Genomic DNA, 20,228 nt, shown 5'->3' with positions numbered 1-20,228 from the left:
ATCTTCAAAATGACATATTCTAACACATATCAACGAGAAAGCTGCATGTTAGGTATTATGCAAAACAGAAAGAGCACTGGAGTGTAATTATGAATGAAGCCTTTGTTCATATAAACAGAAGGCATTCTCTGGGGAAATATATAAAGGTGTTTATCCGTAAAAGTTTATTTTCCATTCAGTGCTTTAGCTTCCTATGAAGTTATCCTGTTTACAAGAAACTTGAAATTTAATCTCTGTAACTACAGTTGTTACTTCTTCCATAAACAGAGAACCACAATGGAGAAGAAAAACAGATACAATGTTCACTAGAATTTTCTAAAATTTGTACTTTTAATTTTTGAGTACCCATACATACAATTACATACACCTTTCTTTAGCACAGTATTAATGATTAGAAGAAAATATTCAGCCTCGGATATATCAACAAGAAAACCAAATATTCATTGGATATACATAATGTAAATGTTTTGCTATCTAATATACAATAAAATTTAGAACTATATAAATTTAAAATGACATAGATTTTGAGCCTATATTTTGATATATCAAAGCTGGCAAGTCAATCACTTGGGTCTAGAGAAGGAACCACTGAATTTTGCTAGAAAGTAAATAAGGATGATACAAATTACATATAATATTTTTTGTTTTCTTACTATTGAACTAAAATAAGAAAATAGGTTTTAAAGAAAATAAGTAACTTTTCAAAGTCCATGTAAGTGAGGGGTAGCAAAGCCAGGATTTTTTAAGTGTGGTTAACACCACAAAAACTGATGCTCTTAGTCATTTTTATTTTCTGCCTTACAATGTTGGTTGATTGGGACTACATAAAATTCCTTCTTATAATACAAGGTTACAAAAGCCAAGCATCTTTCAGAGCCTGGACTTTGTAACCCTGTGTGAAACACCTGGAAAACCACAAATATATCTTTAAAAGATGGTTTTGGTCTCATCTTACCAACTTCACTGAAATGAATATGCAGCAAAGTACTTTTATCTATTTAATAAGCACTTTACATGGCACTTACTCTGCATCAGATACTATTCTAAGAACCTTATAAATACAAGGTATTTAATTCAAATAACTCCAAGGTAGGTACTGAACAAGGAGTCTCAGCCATGAAGAAGTTGACTATCTTGCTTAAGGTCAATTCAACAGCTAATAAGAGCTGAAGTCAGCATTTGAACCCAGGCTGACTAGGTTCAGGCATAACACTAAGATGCCTCTGGAAACCCACATTCAATGGCTGTATTCACAATTTCCAGCTGTTTTCTAGTCCTGCTAAGCTTGAAAGCTCATTTATAGGACACCAAGATTTACATAAATAAATGGATGCTGTGGGAATTCATGGTACTACTTTATTCAGTTTGTCAGCTTAGCACTAAAAGCTGATTGTTTCTGTTTAGCTTTTTACCTGCGATTGGAACATTCTGCCATCAGGTGATGCCTTTTTATGGCCATGACCTGAATGGAGAAAGTTGCTTTAGGTATGATTCACGGACAGACTCACAAATAGACTTTTACTCATTTTTCCTTTAGAGCAAAGAAACATAAAAATGTGACTATATTAAAATAGCCTAATAAGTATAATAAACTATTAAAAATCACTAATCTAACTCTCACTTATGGTTACGTAAAATCATTTTTAACTCATTTTTTTTCCCTTGGACTTATTAAAAACGAAACAAAACAAAACCTAAAACTTCTGACTCAGTGAATCTTCCTAATTGTAATTAAAAAAGGACCCTTAAAATAAAAAAAGGACCTTTGTGTTTTATCACTTGAGAAAAAAAACAAACAGGAAATCTATTGGATAGTTTGTCCCTAACCTTTGTGATTCTTCACTTTTCTTTAACTGCAACAACAAAGGCAGCAACAACAACAAACACTTTTAAAACATTAATAATATATATTTTTCAAATGGCTTTGCATATTCAAGCTTGCTTAATCTTCACCATAACCCTATGAAGCAGATACTGTTATTATCTCCTATTTTAAGGATGAGAAAACTGAAGCAGAATTTCTAATGCTTTGCTACTGTTATTACAAGAGCTAGTAAGTGACCCAGCTGGCATTTGCTCCAGGGCATTCGCATCACTAAGCTCTCTTGTTTCTCAGGGTGTGCAATCTATGTACTAGGGATTCCTAAAGCTTCCACAGTGGGTTTTTTCTTTTTTTTTTTTTTCAGTGCAAAATAGCAGGGATGGCAGGGGAGCAGGAGAAGGAAGCCACTGAATGATCACCAAATCTTCCTCTAACTTTCTTGATTAACCCAACCATTTGTATATTTACAGATTCAATAGCTCAATAAATAAATGTTTTGAGTATGTACCCTATGCCAGGCAAAAATAGAAATTAAAAGATGGATGGCGTGTATACACAGAGAATTTTTCTAGACTTTATCAGTTTTTAAAAAAACACAAGTAGTTTCTGTTTTCTGATAAGAAAGGAGTACAAATTGGGCACATTTTATTTGAGAAACATGTTGCTAATAATCTCACATAATTTAAAACTCTCTTAATTCAACACAAATATTGATAAAGGTTATGGTGTTTTTGCTTATTTTCTAAAGAGATATCTTTCTGTAGAAATAACATAAACACAATTTATTATTCAGTTGGCCCTTTAACTTTGATATTATGCTTTTCTTTATGCATTTTTAATACAGGGGTTTGACATTTTTTCTAATTTTGGGAATAAGTTGAAAATGTATTATCCTTTTATATTAATAACTTTCAAATCAGATAACAATTTCACATAAAATTCAAGCTCACCACACATAAAACATTAAGTGAGAGAGATAAACTGTTTCCATGACTACATTAATCCCTTATCTTTAAAAAAAAATCTATGGAGAATTTTATCATGTATATAAATGTACAATTTAAAATTAGTTGATGGTTTAACTCTTTAAAATAATTAACAATAGTGAAAGCAAAAGTATTAACAACCACTACTGAATTTGGCAGAAGGTTTAAAGAGTCTAATACGATACTGAAGTTGACTAAACTAAAGAGAAGCTGTAAAACTTATGGGGAGACATGAGCCACCTCCCTCTCTTTCATCTTTCTTTCTTTTGTATGACAGCTGACTGCCTTGGTGTCACCATGCGCTCAGGGCAGGAAAATATGATGATGGGGTCCATCCAAGCTCAAGTCAAGCATTCAAGTCTAAGTACCATCTCATCACACTTTCCAACTGTTCTCTGATTAGAACTTAAACAAATATATATCTCCACAAGTTCTGAGTCTTGCTTGGAACTCTGTACAGGTAGAAATGGGTCTAAAAATAAAACATGACCTCTTGAGTGAGTAGGCAGGAACTAGTGTACTTTCACCATGCTTAATGATGTGTTTCTAAGTATTTAAGGTCCAAGAATAGATGGTCACATTATCAAAGTGATTACGATCTCTAAATGCTATTTAAACTTCAGGTTCTCAGGTTAAATACCCTCCACAATAAGAACATCATGGTGTTCCTGACTTTGCATCAAGGAGATATCACAGTTTTACAAGCTGCTTGAGGGTAGGGACTGTATTTTATTCGTGTCCAGCCCTAATTACTAAATCTATCACCTTATAAATAGTAGACCTCAATTTTCAAATGCTAATTGAAAAAACAAAACTAGTAATATAATAGACATCTAACTGCTCTTGTTTAAAACCTGTATTTTTATATTGAATTTAAAAGCTTTCTTTGAATGGTAGTTTGTTTTCAAACTATTCAGGAAAAGCTTATTAGAGAAGCAAAGTCTCTGAATTTAACTTGAAAGGTCTTAAATAAGAGTATCTAACCCCCAAATAGCTTATTTTGTAGTAAAGATTTAATTTATTAGAAAAGGCGGCATATGCTATTTATCATTTGAAGGCCAGAGGTTCAATTATCAGAAAAGAAGCAGAATGTGGCTGCCACTGTGGAAAACCATAGGTTTTGATGGCAGACACCTGTAGATTTTAACCCCAACTTTACATCATACTAGCTGACCTATTAATCATTCCAAGCATTTGTTTCCAAGGTATATTTGTGATAATAATACCTACTTCACAGAATTATTAAAAAGGGCCTGGCACACAGTAGGTGTTCAGTAAAGGTTAGTTTCCCTGCCTCAGGTATTGCTATTGGAAATGTGCTAGTGACACCTAGTGGTAATTCCTGCAAACCTCAAGAAGGCCACCCTTGAAACTCACAGAGCTTCCGAACAAGTCATGCATTCATTCCATCAGCAGATGTTCATTAAATATCTCCTGTATTCTAGGCTCTTAAATCAAGTTCTGAGGATTGCAAAGATGCAAAAGACACAGCACCTACCCTAGAGACGCTCTGGCTGTAGCCGACCACACACATGTTAGCCAATTACCATAAAAAATGTAATTACTTCTGCAATAGCAGTAAGAAAAAGTACGAATATGCTACAGAATGGGCAGCTCACTCTGCCAAAGAAGACGCCATTTGGGCTGGGTCTTAAAGAATGAATCAGATTTTCTCATTATAGTTTAACCGGAGGAGACATGGGGACATTTAGAGATTTCTAAAATGGTAAAAAGTTAGAGCCTATTTGCCAAAGTCCTGGCTGGTGTGATAAGGAATTTAACCCTGCTCTTCAGGTGATGAGAAGGTCATAACATTCTTTAGTGAGCAAGGCTCACAATTATATTCTGGCAACAGTGTGGAGGGTAGATTGGAGACGGGAGAGAAGAGAAGCTGGAGAGCCCATTAAAAGGCTGTAATTTTTCCCTTCAGAGGTAATGAAGATCCACATTCACTCTGTGGAAAAGGGATAGACGAGAGGAAACATAACTGAGACATCTGAAGTTGAGTGGAGACTGTGTAACGACTGTGAGGAGGGGGAACATATAAGAGAAGAAAGAAATGAGGTTGATCCTGTGTTTTCTGGAATGGACTGTTAAGAAGTAATGTCATTAAATGAAGTTTTAAAAAAAATAGAAGAGAATTCAGTGTTGGGGGAGGAAAGAACATGACGATAACAAATTGCCTTTGTACGTATCTTTAAAACATAAAGAATATTTAAAGAGAAATGTCTGATAAGTGACTAGAAATAGGTCTGGAAAGAGAGCTGGATGGACATGGAGACTTAGCACCATCAGCACTTAGCCAGAGTTACAGCCACCAGGGTGGATAAGGTTACCTAGGGAAAAATGTGTCAAAAGAGGAAAGGTGAAGACACAGGGTCAGGACCTTAGGGGACACCATAATTTAATTAGTAAGCCCTAAATAAGAACTGGGCTCACCATTAATTTGTTCAGAACAGCCCTCTAGTAAGTTATAAATATAGGCTTAGACAAAAAAAAAAAAAAAAAAAGGCTTTGGAAATAAGTTGGTAATAGGAATATCTCAACTAACCAGAATATAACTTTTAAAAATACACTTAAGTTAAATTCAAGGTTTAAAAGCAAAGCTATAAAGTTCTTTCCCCACAATTTCATGAAATAAGTTGCATTTGAATTTTCCTCTCATAACTGAAAACTCTGCTTTATGCTTTGAGTGTAGTCCTTGCTAGGTCGGAGGGGAAATTTTATTTGACTGTCTATAAAATGCACAACTTTTCCACTTCTCTCATTATGTTTGGTCAGCTAGGTTTCTTTCCATTTTTTGTTTTATTGTCTTCTTCCTTCTCTCTTTCTCCTTTCCTCTCTCCTGATACAGGTATTTCTTTCTTCAGTGATTTTCTAGGAAAACAGCCCAGTTGGTTTAATGTTTTTGCTTTTTTGTTTGTTTGTTTTTTATTATAGACAACTTCATGAATTTAGAATATTAACTCTATACTTGCAGTGTTGTCAGGCTGAAGAATTAGCATGCTCTTTAGTCAGTTAAATACCTACGAATTTATTGCCTCTGAAAATACACATAATCTCCATTTTATTTTTAAAATTCAAATTCTCTTATTTTTCCATCTCTTATCATGTTTGTAGATACTATAAAAAACACCTGGTCTGTCAATTAATTTTATTGCCCCATGACTAATATTTTCTATATGCTAATGCTCAATCTCTTGGTCCTCAAATTCATATATCACTTCCTGTGTCATTTTAAAGAGCGTCTTTCCTTAATTATTACAAATTAGTTTAAATACCATTTAACTATATCATTTCAAAATCTATGTACTGAATTTACATTCATTGATTAACTTTGGGCAATCAGCTAATCCCCTCTGCACCTGAATCAAACTTATCTGTCCAAAAGGGAATCACAGTTCAGGGTGGTTGTATGAGATGAACATGATGAGTGTCTGAAAACCTTGCATAATTTAATCCTGACAAAGAATAATGGGCAATTCAACAAGTTGAATTAGCCCCATCATACAAGTTTAAAATTCCTTCAGATCACTAGATTTGAAATTATGAAATCTGACAAATTTTTTAAAAATTCAACTATATTAAAAATTTTCCCGGACTTCCTAGGTGGCGCAGTAAGAATCTGCCTGCCAATGCAGGGGACACGGGTTTGACCCCTGCCCCAGGAAGACCCCACATGCCGTGGAGCAGCTAAGCCTGTGGGCCACAACTATTGGGCCTGCGCTCTAGAGCGTGTGAGCCACAACTATTGAGCCTACGTGCCACAACCACTGAAGCCCACGTGCCTAGAGCCCGTGCTCTGCAACAAGAGGCCACTGCAATGAGAAGCCCGCGTACCACAATGAAGAGTAGCCCCCACTCACCGCAACTAGAGAAAGCCCGTGTGCAGCAACGAAGAGCCAACACAGTCAATAAAATAAATTAATTAATAAAAAAAAAATCCTTCACACAATTTAAGCTTTAAAATATTTTTCTCACTATTTTAAATCTTTATGCTTCAAATTCACCTAAAATGTGACCGACCATTATCAGCATCTATCTCTTTAAGTAGGCTAAAGAGAATAAATTAAATTAAATATGCTTACTAGCTTTAATATTTAAATATAAGTGAAACCAAAATACATTAATTAAATATGTGAAAGGCAAAAGGAATGAATGATCTAGACTAGCAAAGATGTTCTAAATCCAACTCTGATTCTAAAAAGGAACAAGATTTAACTCAACAAACATTTGCTGGGTGCTTACTATATATCAGGAACTATACCAAGTTTTATGGATAGAAACAGAATAAGACTCTTCTCTAGGAACTCAGTCTAAGTGACTGAATGGTGGAGACAAACAAAAAGACTCACAGTACAATATGATAAACATAATAACACAATAGAACCAAGCATCAAGTGCTAATTTTACAAGTAGGAATCCCTGGGGAATTTTCCCTTGAATAGGCAATATTTAATCCAAGATGTGGTGCGAAGTGGCTTTCCACTCAGAGAGCAGAATGTCTACTGTCTTTTATTAATTCAAGGTAACAGCAACAATAAACAGTAACAGCATTTAAAACTTCCATATTGGGTATTTTTATTGGTACCTGACATTAAGATCATTATTTTTCATATGCAATCTCATTTTCTCTATTCATAACACTCCTGTGAGGTAAGGTACAACTATGGATTTAAATGTTTAAGTGAAGAAACTGAGGTACAGATTATGTACCTCAGTGACATAGGTTATGCAACTTGCTCAACATCACATTGCTGAGCAAAGGGCAGAACTGGTAATAAAAGCTCCAAAATACTCTCTAAAACTCCCACTATGCCACACTGCTCCTTATTATAGTCATGTCACCATTTAGGGAAATTTTTTAAAATTAATTATTTATTTATTTATTTATTTATTGGCTGTGTTGGGTCTTCGAAGCTGCACACAGGCTCTCTCTAGTTGTGGCCAGCAGGGGGCTACTCTTCATTGTGTTGCATTGGCTCCTCATTGTGGTGGCTTCTCTTGTGGAGCGTGGGCTCTAGGCACACAGGCTTCAGTAGTTGTGGCACACAGGCTCAACAGTTGTGGCTCTCAGGCTCTAGAGGGCAGGCTTAATAGTTGTGGCACATGGCCTTAGCTGCTCCGTGGCATGTGGGATCTTCCTGGAGCAGGGCTTGAACCCATGTCCCCTGCATTGGCAGGTGGATTCTTAACCACTGTGCCACCTAGGAAGTCCCATTTAGGGAAAATTTAATGAATTTTTGTGCCACAATTTTTATGTTTCATCTGAAAAACATATATAAAATTCTTACAAATTATTCTATGATCCTATTGAAGTCACTGGCTCCAGTAACACCTCAATTATTTGCAGTTTTCTTTGACCTCAAATTGTCTGAGTGCTACATAAAAAACATCTATGAATTACTCCATTCTCAAGAAATGGATACTGAAGTTACTATATTCTCCAGGCAGCGCCTCATCGTTCTTTTAAATTTCCTTCACTTGCCAGGTTCTTAAATATGTTTTTCACGTTCACTTTCCTGTTGCCAATTCTTGAACTGTTTTCAACATGGCTATCACCTCTTTTATCCATCAAAAGTTACTCACTAAGAGGGGTAAAATCTTTTTCAAGGCAGAATTGGAAGGTCATTTTCTTCCCCTGATGCTTTTGACCTCTGTATGCTTTTGACATTTTTGTGCTAGGTACTACTTACTCTCAATATTCTCTGTGACCTTTACTTCCAGAAAGTAAACCAGCGCTAATATGTTATCAAATGTAACTTGTTACAGGAGAATGCAACATCGTTGTTAGGCTATAATTTGAAGCAAGAAAGGGACAAAGAACCATTTTTTTTCCAGTTTTCATAAAAACTGGATTCTCCATGTTCAACAAATGTTTAATTTCTAAAATTTCCAGACTTCTAATATTAAGTAAATCTACATTTTAATTAGCTTTTACATATCCAAGTAGGACAATACTCATAATTTGGTTTGACAACGGCATCAGTTATAAATAGGTAGATGAGTTAAAACTGCTAAATATCATTAATTTATTCATTTTGATGTTAACATTTTTGAGTACTTATAAATAAGAACACAAATTCATATAACCATTATATTTTCTCTCAGCTGTTTTAGAGGATATTCCTCTAGGTCCTATTTGTGATTGTCTACCCCTAATGCCATACAGAAATGGTCAAGCGAGTACATTGCGACTTTTCCATGTGGAATATTGGTCTGATCCCACTCCCTTTAGCCCACAAAAGAGAACAGGTCATGCTAATGTTCAGGATTCACATATCAGCAATGATTTGGTTTAATAAATATAATGGATTAGATATGCATTGGATCAATAAATCTGGAGAGAACTATTTTAATTTACCATATTGTCAATATTTATCTTTCTTCATAGGATATGTTATTTTTAATCAGCGAAAGCTAAGATCTCCCCCCATCTCCACAAAGATATAATAGATTTAGAGAGGGGTAACTGAGAAGCAAATTTTGCAATGATGATGTTTAAGGAGCATTTTCAATATGTCTTACAAGAATACAAAACTATTTATTTAAAATGTTCATGTGTACCAATAGTAATCTTTCTTCAGAATTCCAGCTGCAGAATGGTAACATTATCTCTATTTACTTTGTTCATCACTTTGAGGAGATCTGAGCTCTGCCAATTATGTAAAAGTGATTCCTGATCATTACATACTTGCACTTTATTTCCATTGCATCAATGGTTCTGGAATCTCTGTTAACTTCCAACAACACAACCACAATCCAAAAGTTCCAATAACCACTGTCTCTCACCTTAGCTTGCCACATTAATTTCTGAAATTAAATGCTTAATCTTGATTTAGATATCTAACCATAACAGTTTTCTTTATCCATGATATAAAGTCCCACATCGTGTATATTTAGACTTGTGATATAAGATATCCAGAATATGGATGGTCAACTATTTTTGAGGTGGGGTGAAAGTAAAGACAACTTGCTATTCAAAATTAGTGTGTACAAACACATGCATACACACACACACAGGTACACATACACACATAGCTGAATCTTTAATAAGTTAACAAAAACTGTACTTTGGAAAATAGAATACTATTTAAAATAACTAAGGTATACAATCTTTTAAGAAAACTGATAGTAACCTGGTTTTATCCACCTTTAACAGTAAAAGCACTATACACAGGAGAACAGGAATTCCTTAAGAAAGGAAATATGATTTACCTATGTGTCATATCCAATGAAATTTCACTGAGGTTTTCTATGAGTTATAAGATCCCACTAGAGACAGGAAGTTCACTTACAATCAGATCAGAATATCAGTTATATCATCACATTTCACATAGCATTCCAATAATCTCCTTTTTTAAACAACCTTGTTATTATCTATTTATGATCAGCCCCCTCAATTTATATGCATGGTATGCATGTATAAATATACCAAAAAACTAATGTGACTGAGGTTTTTTATACAACTAATACCTATTTTCACAGCAATACAAGCAATTTAGGTGCTGCTCATCTCTCTTTCCTTCAGGAAAGTAATTTATATTTTAATCACTCCTTCTTGATTTATATTTTATATGGCATGTAGTGTTCAAATCTGGCCTTCCTGTCTAGCAATTAGCCTTTTAAAAACATTTACCACTTAGCTAAATAGCATATTGCTGCCTGCTTCAATTTTCCATGCATACTCTAATGGTTGTCATTATCTCAAATGGTAAATAGAACATTTTAAATGATGCTTCTTAAACCTTCTTATAAATATTTGGTAAGAGGCCCTTAGTATCACATCCGTCAACACCTACTGGGAACATCTGTCATTTGAACTAAGACAAATTAATTCATCTCAAGAAGTAATCATTGTCATTCAGTCTTCATCAATCACAATAGCATTAGGATGAAAAATTCTAAGAGGATGTTTTGAGTACGGTTTCCAAATCCACACATTTCAATTTAACATAATCAGAAGTATATTATACATCATTGTAATATAGACGTAACCGAATGGAGCAAATAGGAACCAGAAAGATAGTCACAATTCATAAACAAGAGAAATCAGGACGCTCTTAAGAAGGAATCACACTCTTGTTTACAGATCACTTACTTACCCCCTGAGACTTGACAGAACAGCGTCCACAAGGTAGTTCACCTAATTGTCTGAAACTTCCCTAAAGTTTCTTAGCATAGAATGTATTAGACTTTATAATCATGGGGAAAACTAAGGTTGGATAGAAATATGCCCAAGTAACCCAGTGTTGCCCAAACAGGAAGTGGTTGTTTTGAATTTTAATAGTCTACTTTTACTTTCTACTCCTCCATTGGGGGTCTCAAGTAAAAACATTACTGGGCTATCATTAATTTGATGATCGTACAATTATTCCACTAACCTCAGGGAGGAGGCTCAAATCAAGGTTGTCCCCTCTATGCAGATGTATGTGTTAAATTGTAGGTCATTAAAAATGTGACCTTCACACAAACCATAGAATATTTTCAAGAAAAAAAAATTTAATTTAAAATACTTTATTAACATGTTTCTTACCCATAAGTGCATTTATAATAAAAATAGAATCAGAGGAAATGAAAAAATAAGCAATAAAACTTAAAGCGACTCTTTTCAATAAAAGCCAGTCATTAGGCTTCTGAAAATAACATGAAAATCTACAAAATGTTAATCTAAAAAAAGGACTTTTGCTACCATTTAGCAATTCCATTACATGGGCATGGGTACACGGACTTAAGTTTCCCCTCTATTAACACATAGTTGGACTAGGATACAGTGGTGAGAAGCTGAGTAATACAATCCAAACTGCATGTCCTCAAAGGCACTGAATCAGCAGAAATAAATTGTGGCCATTCTGCTTGGGTGTGAACTTTCACTTGGAAGGTGATGAGTTAAGTTCTTTCTCTAAGTAGATCCATTTTAGTCCCATTACCTTCACAAACCTGTAAATGGCTGTGAGGTCTTCCTTACACAGTACATAATTTTCCTACCACTCTGCCTTTAGTGATGACCACGTCCTTTTTACCTTGCTCTCCTACAACATGAAAAATCTCTAAAGATTTATCTATATTTCACCTTCTCCAGCTCTTTTGCCAATGTGAGCCTACTGTTATGCGTCTCTCAAAAGGAACAGATTCTTCTGGATGGAAAATAGCAAGTAAACGGAAAGAGACCCTAAATGACAAGTTTACTAGGAACTAAAATGCCAAATACTAAAAGCATACAACTGGAAATAAAAAGAGCAAGGAAAGAAGGGGCAAACACCATGTATTAAATACAGAAGAAAAGTGTTTTTACAGAAAGAGATGCCACAGATAGGGAGGAGGGTTACACTTATTTTCTCATTTTATAGACAAAGTATCTTTGCTCTTGCCCCCAAATTATTATATAATTATCACCAAAAATAAAATTACCTTTTGGGCAACAAGAAAATATTGATTTACTGAATTAAATATCCCACCATCCCCCTACATCCAACAACCTGAGTCACAAAGTAAAGTAGAACATTTACACATTTAGCCTGGAAAGAATTTTAATCAAGGTGACGTTAAACCTATACATTAGAATTAGAAAATAATATACATCAGGTAAACAATATGGTGTTATGTTTGGTACTATTAAAAGTTTCCCTTCTTAATAAAGCTTCTGGGATAGACAATAATTAAAGGAAGTTTTAGAATCACTAGTCTTACCAGAGCAACTTCACACCATCTAATAATGCACACCCACCTAGTAGCATATGCGACTAGCCTTGGATAGGAGAGTGAAGAATCCCGGATGCCATAAAATGTTTCCATTGTTAGAATTATGCTAATTTCTCAGTAAATCATTTTAAGTATTGCATGTAATGTTTGCTTAAAAAAGGTTTTTCTGTCTAGGGGGCCCTACTGCTATAAAAATTCATTTTAACAGAAACAACATTTGCTTAACCAGAGACATGGTATTTTCTTTGATTTCAGAGGAACAAGCACAAATAATACATTTACATAAATATGTGTAAAATGTGGTTTGGCCAGAGTGAATGAGATGTATGTTATCAAAACTCCTCTCAACACATCCCCATCCTTATTAACAACATCAGCTTCAGTCAACATCACCAAACAAATCACCGCAACACTGTAACCATTTTCTCTTCTTCCCCATCCCTCTCCCTTAGACTTTCTTACCTCTCTCCCTCCTTGTGCTGAATCCAATCTTTTCAGGTTTAAACCCTGAAAGAAAAAAAGATATCAAAATAGATTAGATGGCAAAGAAGAAGTAACTAATAATTAGTACTAGTGCAAGGATTTTGAAGTGAAAAAAGAATTCATTTAACAAAGAAGATCTGAATGTAGATGAATATCTCATACATATGACAATTTCTATATCTGAGTAAGTATTCAAAGGTGGTGCCAATGTACTTCTTGCTAAATCCCAAGACCATAAGTAAAACTAAAATATAATGCATGTTTTTTAGTAATGATTGTCCTGGTGAAACCACAGTCTAAAAGGATTTGCTATGATAGTGAGTTCTTACTCTATTCTACTACACCTGGCACATCTTGGAGCCCAAATATGAGTAAAGTTGATAAAATGCAGCAGCTTCCTTTGCAGCACTGGTAATTATGTAGGAAATAGTCAGGATTTTATCTCATTAAACGGACTTTCTTCATCTCCTATTATCATAACTGCTTTCTACACTAAAAGGGCAGAAATTCACTTTAAGTCCCCCAAAAACACTATGCATAATTAAATGGTAGAAGAGTTCATCATTTTTTTAGCAGGTCTTTTGCAAAAATATGCTTATGGCACAAAAGTCTGTCTGTCCATTTATCTATCTTCCTTGGAAATATTGCTATTTAGAGAGCAAAATAATGGAAAAAAATTTCCCCACTCTAAACACAATAAAAGCTTCAATACCTGTTATTTTCCCTACTGTAGTAGTTTTGTATGTGGAAGGAAAATGCAATAAAATGTGGTCTCTTAGTACCTAATTCTTCCTTTTTACCTTCATTCCTTTTTCTTGCCTTCTATTCTCTTTCCCTCTCTCTCTAATCACTTCCTTTAATTATTTTACAATGCATATTTATTGTATACATACTATGGGCCAGACACCATGCTAGATATTGGGGATATAAGTAATAAATAGTCCTCAAAGTTTAGGAGATCATTCACTAGACACACATAAGTGAAGATAAAACTACAGGAGAATGATGTCAGGTATACAAAATTTTCTCTGAGCATAAGATGAAAGAGGCTCAGTTAACCTGTGAATGGACACACATATAAAGGACCATAGAGGAGGATCACATCTAAACAGTGTTAGAGGCTGAAGAGGAAACCCAGAAGAACTGCATGCAGCACTTAACAACCTGACTACTCAGCATATGCAGACTGGATTTGCAGCAGATCATCACCTGAGAACTCACTTCTAATGCTGACTCCACCCAAGACCAGCTGAGTAAGAATATGTATTTTAAGAAAATTTCCGGGTGATTCACATGCACATTAAAGTTTGAGAGGCACTGCACTGAAAGGTCTAGGAAAGGCAAGTGGTTTAGTTGACATATATTGTGAGTTATGCAAAAAGGAACAGTGGGAAAATAAGGCTGAAAAGCTGACCAAATTGTGAAGTCTTTCAAGAGTAGGAGTTTGGACTGTTCTTTAAGCAAATGCTTACTTTGATAGTAGTCTTTGAAAACTGGGGGTATAATTTTAAAGTATCTAAGGCAGACATATATGAGAACTTACATATTCCCATAACTTAGTCTAAACTTACATCTTACTTTCTATTTATCTTAGAAACACTATCAGAAGAAAAATGGGAAGAGTGCAAATAAATATTGGGACTTATCTTTACTATAATTTTTTTCATTTGCTCCTAAATTATGTGGCAGAGCTTTAGAAACCTTAAAAAATTTTCACATTATTATGAATAGTTTTGACAAAGTATTTTTCTATTTCCGATGAAAATCTGAATAGCACGTAACCTTAAATATATATTCTACATGATCACAATATATCTGGTAAGAAAAACTGATGTATAAGAAATATACTAGACTTAATTATTGTATTCTAGCTTTATATTTTGGAATTTAAGACTTGCTGTTTTGTTGTCATGTCAAGCTGCATATTTAGAGTGTAATATAAGGAAAATATTTATAAGATAAAGCTTTTTGATTTGGTAACAGCATTTATGTTTAAAAAGGCAAATGATTTATAATATCTGAAGAGAAACCAGAGTGTTAATGCTTAAAAGGTTTTCAAGTGAATTTTAAATTTTTATCTCATGAGACATTTCTTGAATTGCTTAGAGAAAAACATATGAACAAAAATACTAAGTCCACTTTGGGCCTTTTTTTTAATTCTTATTTCATATTGAAATATAGTTGATTAACAATGTTGTGTTAGTTTCGGGTATACAGCAAAGTGATTCAGTTATACCTATATGTGTATCTATCTAATCTTTTTCAAATTCTGTTCCCATTTAGGTTATTAAAGAATATTGAGTAGAGTTTCCTGTGCTACAAGCAGTAGATCCTTGTTGGTTATCTATCTTAAATATAGCAGTGTGTACATGTCAATCCCAGACTCCCAATCTATCCCTCCTCTCTACCATCCCCCTCTGGTAACCATAAATTCAGTCCCCTTTGTTTAAAAAATAAATAAAATGTTACTCTATTGACTCCAGAAAAATCTCTAGAATCAACCTGGCAAACAGTTATTCCTGTAAATAAATGGCAGCCTGATTTCTGAGTTTGGAAAATTATCTACATTTACAGGATACATTTTGAAGAGCCTAAATTTCATATGAAATAAGATATAAAATAAAATCTTAGAACATTTCTTAAACTTGGCAGTGTAGGCTAAAAATAAATTCTAAAGTGGCATTCATGTTCATAACTTTTAGGAAAGGGAAACAGTGTCATTATGTGCTTTTGAATTCAAAAAGGTGTAGGCTTAAATCTTCGGTTTGTAAGCTTCTTTTGTGTTCTAACACATTACATAATATTTCTCAATCTCATCATTTTTACCTGAAAAATAACAATGAATATAGTAACTATGTCATGTGGTTGCTAAAAGATTAAATTAGATAATATGTGTATAGCACTTAGCAAAGGGCCAGGCATAGCGTATCCCAAAACAGTAATTGTTATCTCCTTATTCTAATTTTTATTATCATTATTATACTTATATAACATATCTAAATATAAGATCAAGTTGAGCAAAATATTCTGATTATCATGCTTTTCTTTAACTCTTTGACATATTTATATTTGTAATAGTGTTTTGAACTTCTTGTCTGCTAATTCTATCATCTGTCATTTCCAGGTCTTTTTTTCTTGACTGAGTTATTTCCTGGTTATGAATCACATTTTCCTGTTTTTTCTTATGTCCAGCAATGTTTTTATTGGTTGCCACATATTGTGATTTTTATTCTGTTTCATGGTAGATTTTGTTTATTCCCTTAGAAGGAATTAGGATTGTTTCTGGCAGATGGTTAAATTACTTGTGGGTCAGACTAACCCCTCTGAGGCTTGTTTTAAAAATATTTTTAGGATGAGTCTGAAGTAGTCTTTAGAGTTATTTATCTCTATTACTAAAGCTTGACGCTTTTGTGCTCAGTATTGAATATTCAATGTATTCAATGAGGGTTCAGTACTCTGGCTGATGGGAATTCAAAAGATTCCCAGACCTGTGAAAGCTCTGGGAATTCTACTTAAGGTTCTCTTGTAATTATTCTTTACCAGCAGTTATTCTTTGCCTAACCTTATCAAATTTCACTCTACATATGTGAACACTGTTATTCAAATAAAATTCTCAGAGTAACACTTATGCAGATTTCTAGAGTTCTTCTCTGTATATTTTCCTCCTTTCTGGTAATCAGTCCTACAAATCCTAGCTGCTTTGTTCTCTCCAAACTCAGATCTTTTTCTCCTCAACTACAAAATTTAAAGACCCTGTAGTTCTGTCTGGGCTGTCTCTCCATGTACCATCATCCAAAAACTGCCTCCAGGCAGAAATCTGTGTATCACAAGGCTCTCTCTATTTGTTTCCCATTCACAGGTATTATAGTGTTTCCCTGTCTGTTTTTTTTAATGTGTGAGAATTGTCTTATACATTTTGTCTAGTTTTCTAACTATTACAGCAGGAGGGTAAGCCTTATAACTATTATTCTTCATGAATAAAATCAGAACACAAGGTAAATATTTTAAGCTTATTTTTTCAAAGGAGGAAGTTGAAGCTTACACAATTTAAATTATGTGGTCTGAGTACCAGAACGAGTAAGTACAAAAGCAAAATTTAAACCCATATTTTACGAGCCTAGATACCAAGTTCATTTATTCATTCCTTAGTCAAGTTTCTTTAAATTCATACCAGTCAAAATGTTTAATGTCTTATATACTTATGAACACAAATTCATCATAACATGGAACTCATGCATGAGTCATGATGATTCTTCAAGGCAACACAGTGATTAAGAGAAGTTCAGTGTCTGAACTTGAAAAAGAAACACACCCTCTTGGATGGAATAGGAGCTGCAGTCAACATGCAGTGTAGATATGATATATTTTATAAACTTGGTCATAATTTAGACACTGAATTATTGAAACACCAATCTTAAGGTTGAAGAACTGAGTCAGGGAATCTGATGGCAAGAATTTGAGACCCATATGGGCAAAGAATAATGGACTAAGAGGATTTCCACATGCTAACAGGGCTTCAGGCAAGATTGTATTTCAATGGAGAAGTCAAATGGTCTAGTGTATAATGAGATCCACTAAAAATTCTTGAGATGTGAAGCCCTAACTGATGGCAGGAATTAGTCTGAATTCTAGAGTAACACTAAACCTTCAAGTTGTAAGTTCAGGTGGCTTGAGTGGGAAAAGCTGTGAAGGGGAAAGTATCAACATAACTTCCAGTTTTACTAGGAAAACTACAGCAATCTTGATTTTTGCTGGCTCTTACTGATAGTAAATTGATCAATTTACTTGGAAAGATCAGATCATAATACCTTCCTAATTAAACAAGCAATAACATTTAAGTTAGAAATTTTTCAAAAGAAATATAATCTCAAGGAAACAAAGCCCCTTTTCAGCCCCTTACGTATATATTACACAATTTTATCACTTTAAAATTAAAAAGTACTTGGAATTTTCCAATTTGTGTAACCTCCACTAAAGCATATATCAAAATAATTAAGAAAGAAATGAATGTTTCAATTCTATTCACTGAGACAATCTGACTCTCAGAAAGACTTGAAGTAGACAAGGAACAGTAAAATTACTTATTATATATAAATATATATGTATACTGGTTGACTCAAAATTAATACAAAATTTATAAAATTTTAATTGGTATAAAAACTCACTTCATTATTCATAAACAGTACAGATATAATATTTTTAAGCATATCTTCAGAAAATCATATTTAAAAGTACCCTGGGAATACAGTCGAGGAAGATGTATTTCCTTTATTACACATATATTATCACTAGAGAGTATAAACTCTGTGTTGATCAAAATTAAGCCCATGAAACCACATCAAAATGTTACAAATTGTAGGTATAAAAAATTAGCCCAAAGCAAATATTCTGCAATGTGCTAAATTAAGATAGTTTAGTGAGCATTAAAGGGAAAAATCTATTATCTGAAAAAAAAGAATTTTCTACCAAAATCTCTCTTGCAGAATGGAATTCAGACATCTGTGTCAACACCCCCAGTAACTCTGATGGGTATGAAGTCATCTCTGTCTAAAGCATACATGGGGGGAGATCTCCTCCTTTGTAATGATTATAAACTCTTTCCAAATTGCTATCATGTCATAAGGACTTTCCCTGCTTCCCTGTAAACAAAAAGTCAGAAATATAGTATCCACTACCCCTAGATTTGGTTGCTTTATTTTTCCAATATAGACAACTATAGAATAAGCAGGTGGAATAGATATTTCATTTCCAGCACTCTGGAGATTTCACTGTGATAATTTTCTTAACTGTAGAAGGTAGTTATGATTTAACAGGATAAAACCAAAATTAATTTTTGAAAGACCTCAAATAACTGTATGACTTTTACATTTAGCCTCAACTTTGGAAATACAAGAAAGAACTAGAAGGAACTTGAAATAACATGTAGTTCAACCCCCTCAATTGACAGATGAGGGGGCTTGCACCAGGGAACTTAACCTACAAGTAGCAGATTTGGGGCCAGAACTCTGGTCATTGGGTCTCAAATCTATTATTACTACAGTTATGAAAGTAACTAGTATTTCGGGGGTGAGCTCTGCGCATCAAGCACTGCCCCAAGTGTTTTCCTTGCATTAATTCAATTTTTACAATAATTTATGTTGTATGTTACAACCCAATAGTTTCCGCATTGAGCTGAAATGAAAATACTGAATACATTTTAGTTCTGTTCTTTTGGGAACTGATTTCTTAAGGAAAAGGTAGATGCATCACCTTAGTTCTTGCTGTTGTTAGTTTCATTTTACAGCTGCTGTATATGGCCCAAAAGAAGGGCAAGAATGTTTGCAAACACTTCTGGCCTTCCTGCTTCTTACCACTACATTTCTTCTTAAACAGTGGAATCATTTTGGGAAGTAAAGCACACTCTTGGAAGATGTGGACAAGGTTCAACTCTGGGTTTTGGTTCACCTACCAAGAAAATGATGTGGGGGTGGACAGATATAGAGAGTTGTACTGGATGATCACTGTAGAGCTTTAAAATCTGATATCTGTGCTAAGTTTAATTTTAAGGCAGGCAGTCTGGTTCTCTTACAGGCTCTTGCTATGCATCTTTCTATCTTGTACGGCTTCTTAGTGAGATTGATGAAACTATTCAAGAAGTTAAGAAATCCCAGTGAGTTTGAACACAGTTTGATAAACCTATTGTCAACCTTATTTGGTTTCTAAATCCTGGTTTTCTTAATTTGGATATCTACTTTTTCATCTACCAGCTTGCTGCACAGACTTGAAATTCTGTGTCAAGTTTCAGTTATACTGCTGATAAAAAAATCTTTCCATTTGGATTGTATATATGGATTTTTTTACCTTGGCCATATTTAGGATTCATTTTGTAAGTGATAATAGTGAGATGTATGACTAGTCATAGGTTTACAGAATAGACTCAGATATTCAGAAATTTTCCCAAAGCTGCTGAACTGACTTAAAAACTCCAAGAATTCACTTTTACATATAATTTCCAGTCTTCTTTTAAAGTTAATGAACATAGTATAAATATTCTTTGTGAGTCCCTTATCTCTTTTTTAGCTATTATATTAGAAAAACTTTTTTCTTATGTTATGTTGAAATTATGTCACAGAGAGTTTTGTATTCACCTGTCTGAAAATTCTAGAGAATTCATCAGGATTTGAGCTAAAATCCATCCAAAGACAAAAAAAAAAAAGCCAAATGTAAAAATTTATCAAACTGTTTTTCTTTTTTTC

General features: G+C 34.0%; 1 protein-coding gene across 1 annotated transcript in view; it reads right to left on the bottom strand.

Moving 5' to 3' along the window:
* The window catches only part of CCSER1 (coiled-coil serine rich protein 1), a 1,304,443-nt gene that overhangs the window by 392,256 nt on the left and 891,959 nt on the right, over window positions 1-20,228 (bottom strand). Inside the window, exon 10 of the mRNA XM_057726475.1 lies at window positions 12,973-13,017. Within this exon, the coding sequence (XP_057582458.1) occupies window positions 12,973-13,017 (45 nt within the window). The remainder of the gene's footprint in view (window positions 1-12,972; window positions 13,018-20,228) is intronic.

Source organism: Hippopotamus amphibius, chromosome 3, assembly GCF_030028045.1.
Source record: "Hippopotamus amphibius kiboko isolate mHipAmp2 chromosome 3, mHipAmp2.hap2, whole genome shotgun sequence".
NCBI classification, from domain to species: domain Eukaryota; kingdom Metazoa; phylum Chordata; class Mammalia; order Artiodactyla; family Hippopotamidae; genus Hippopotamus; species Hippopotamus amphibius.
This window is presented reverse-complemented; position numbering and strand designations above follow the sequence as displayed.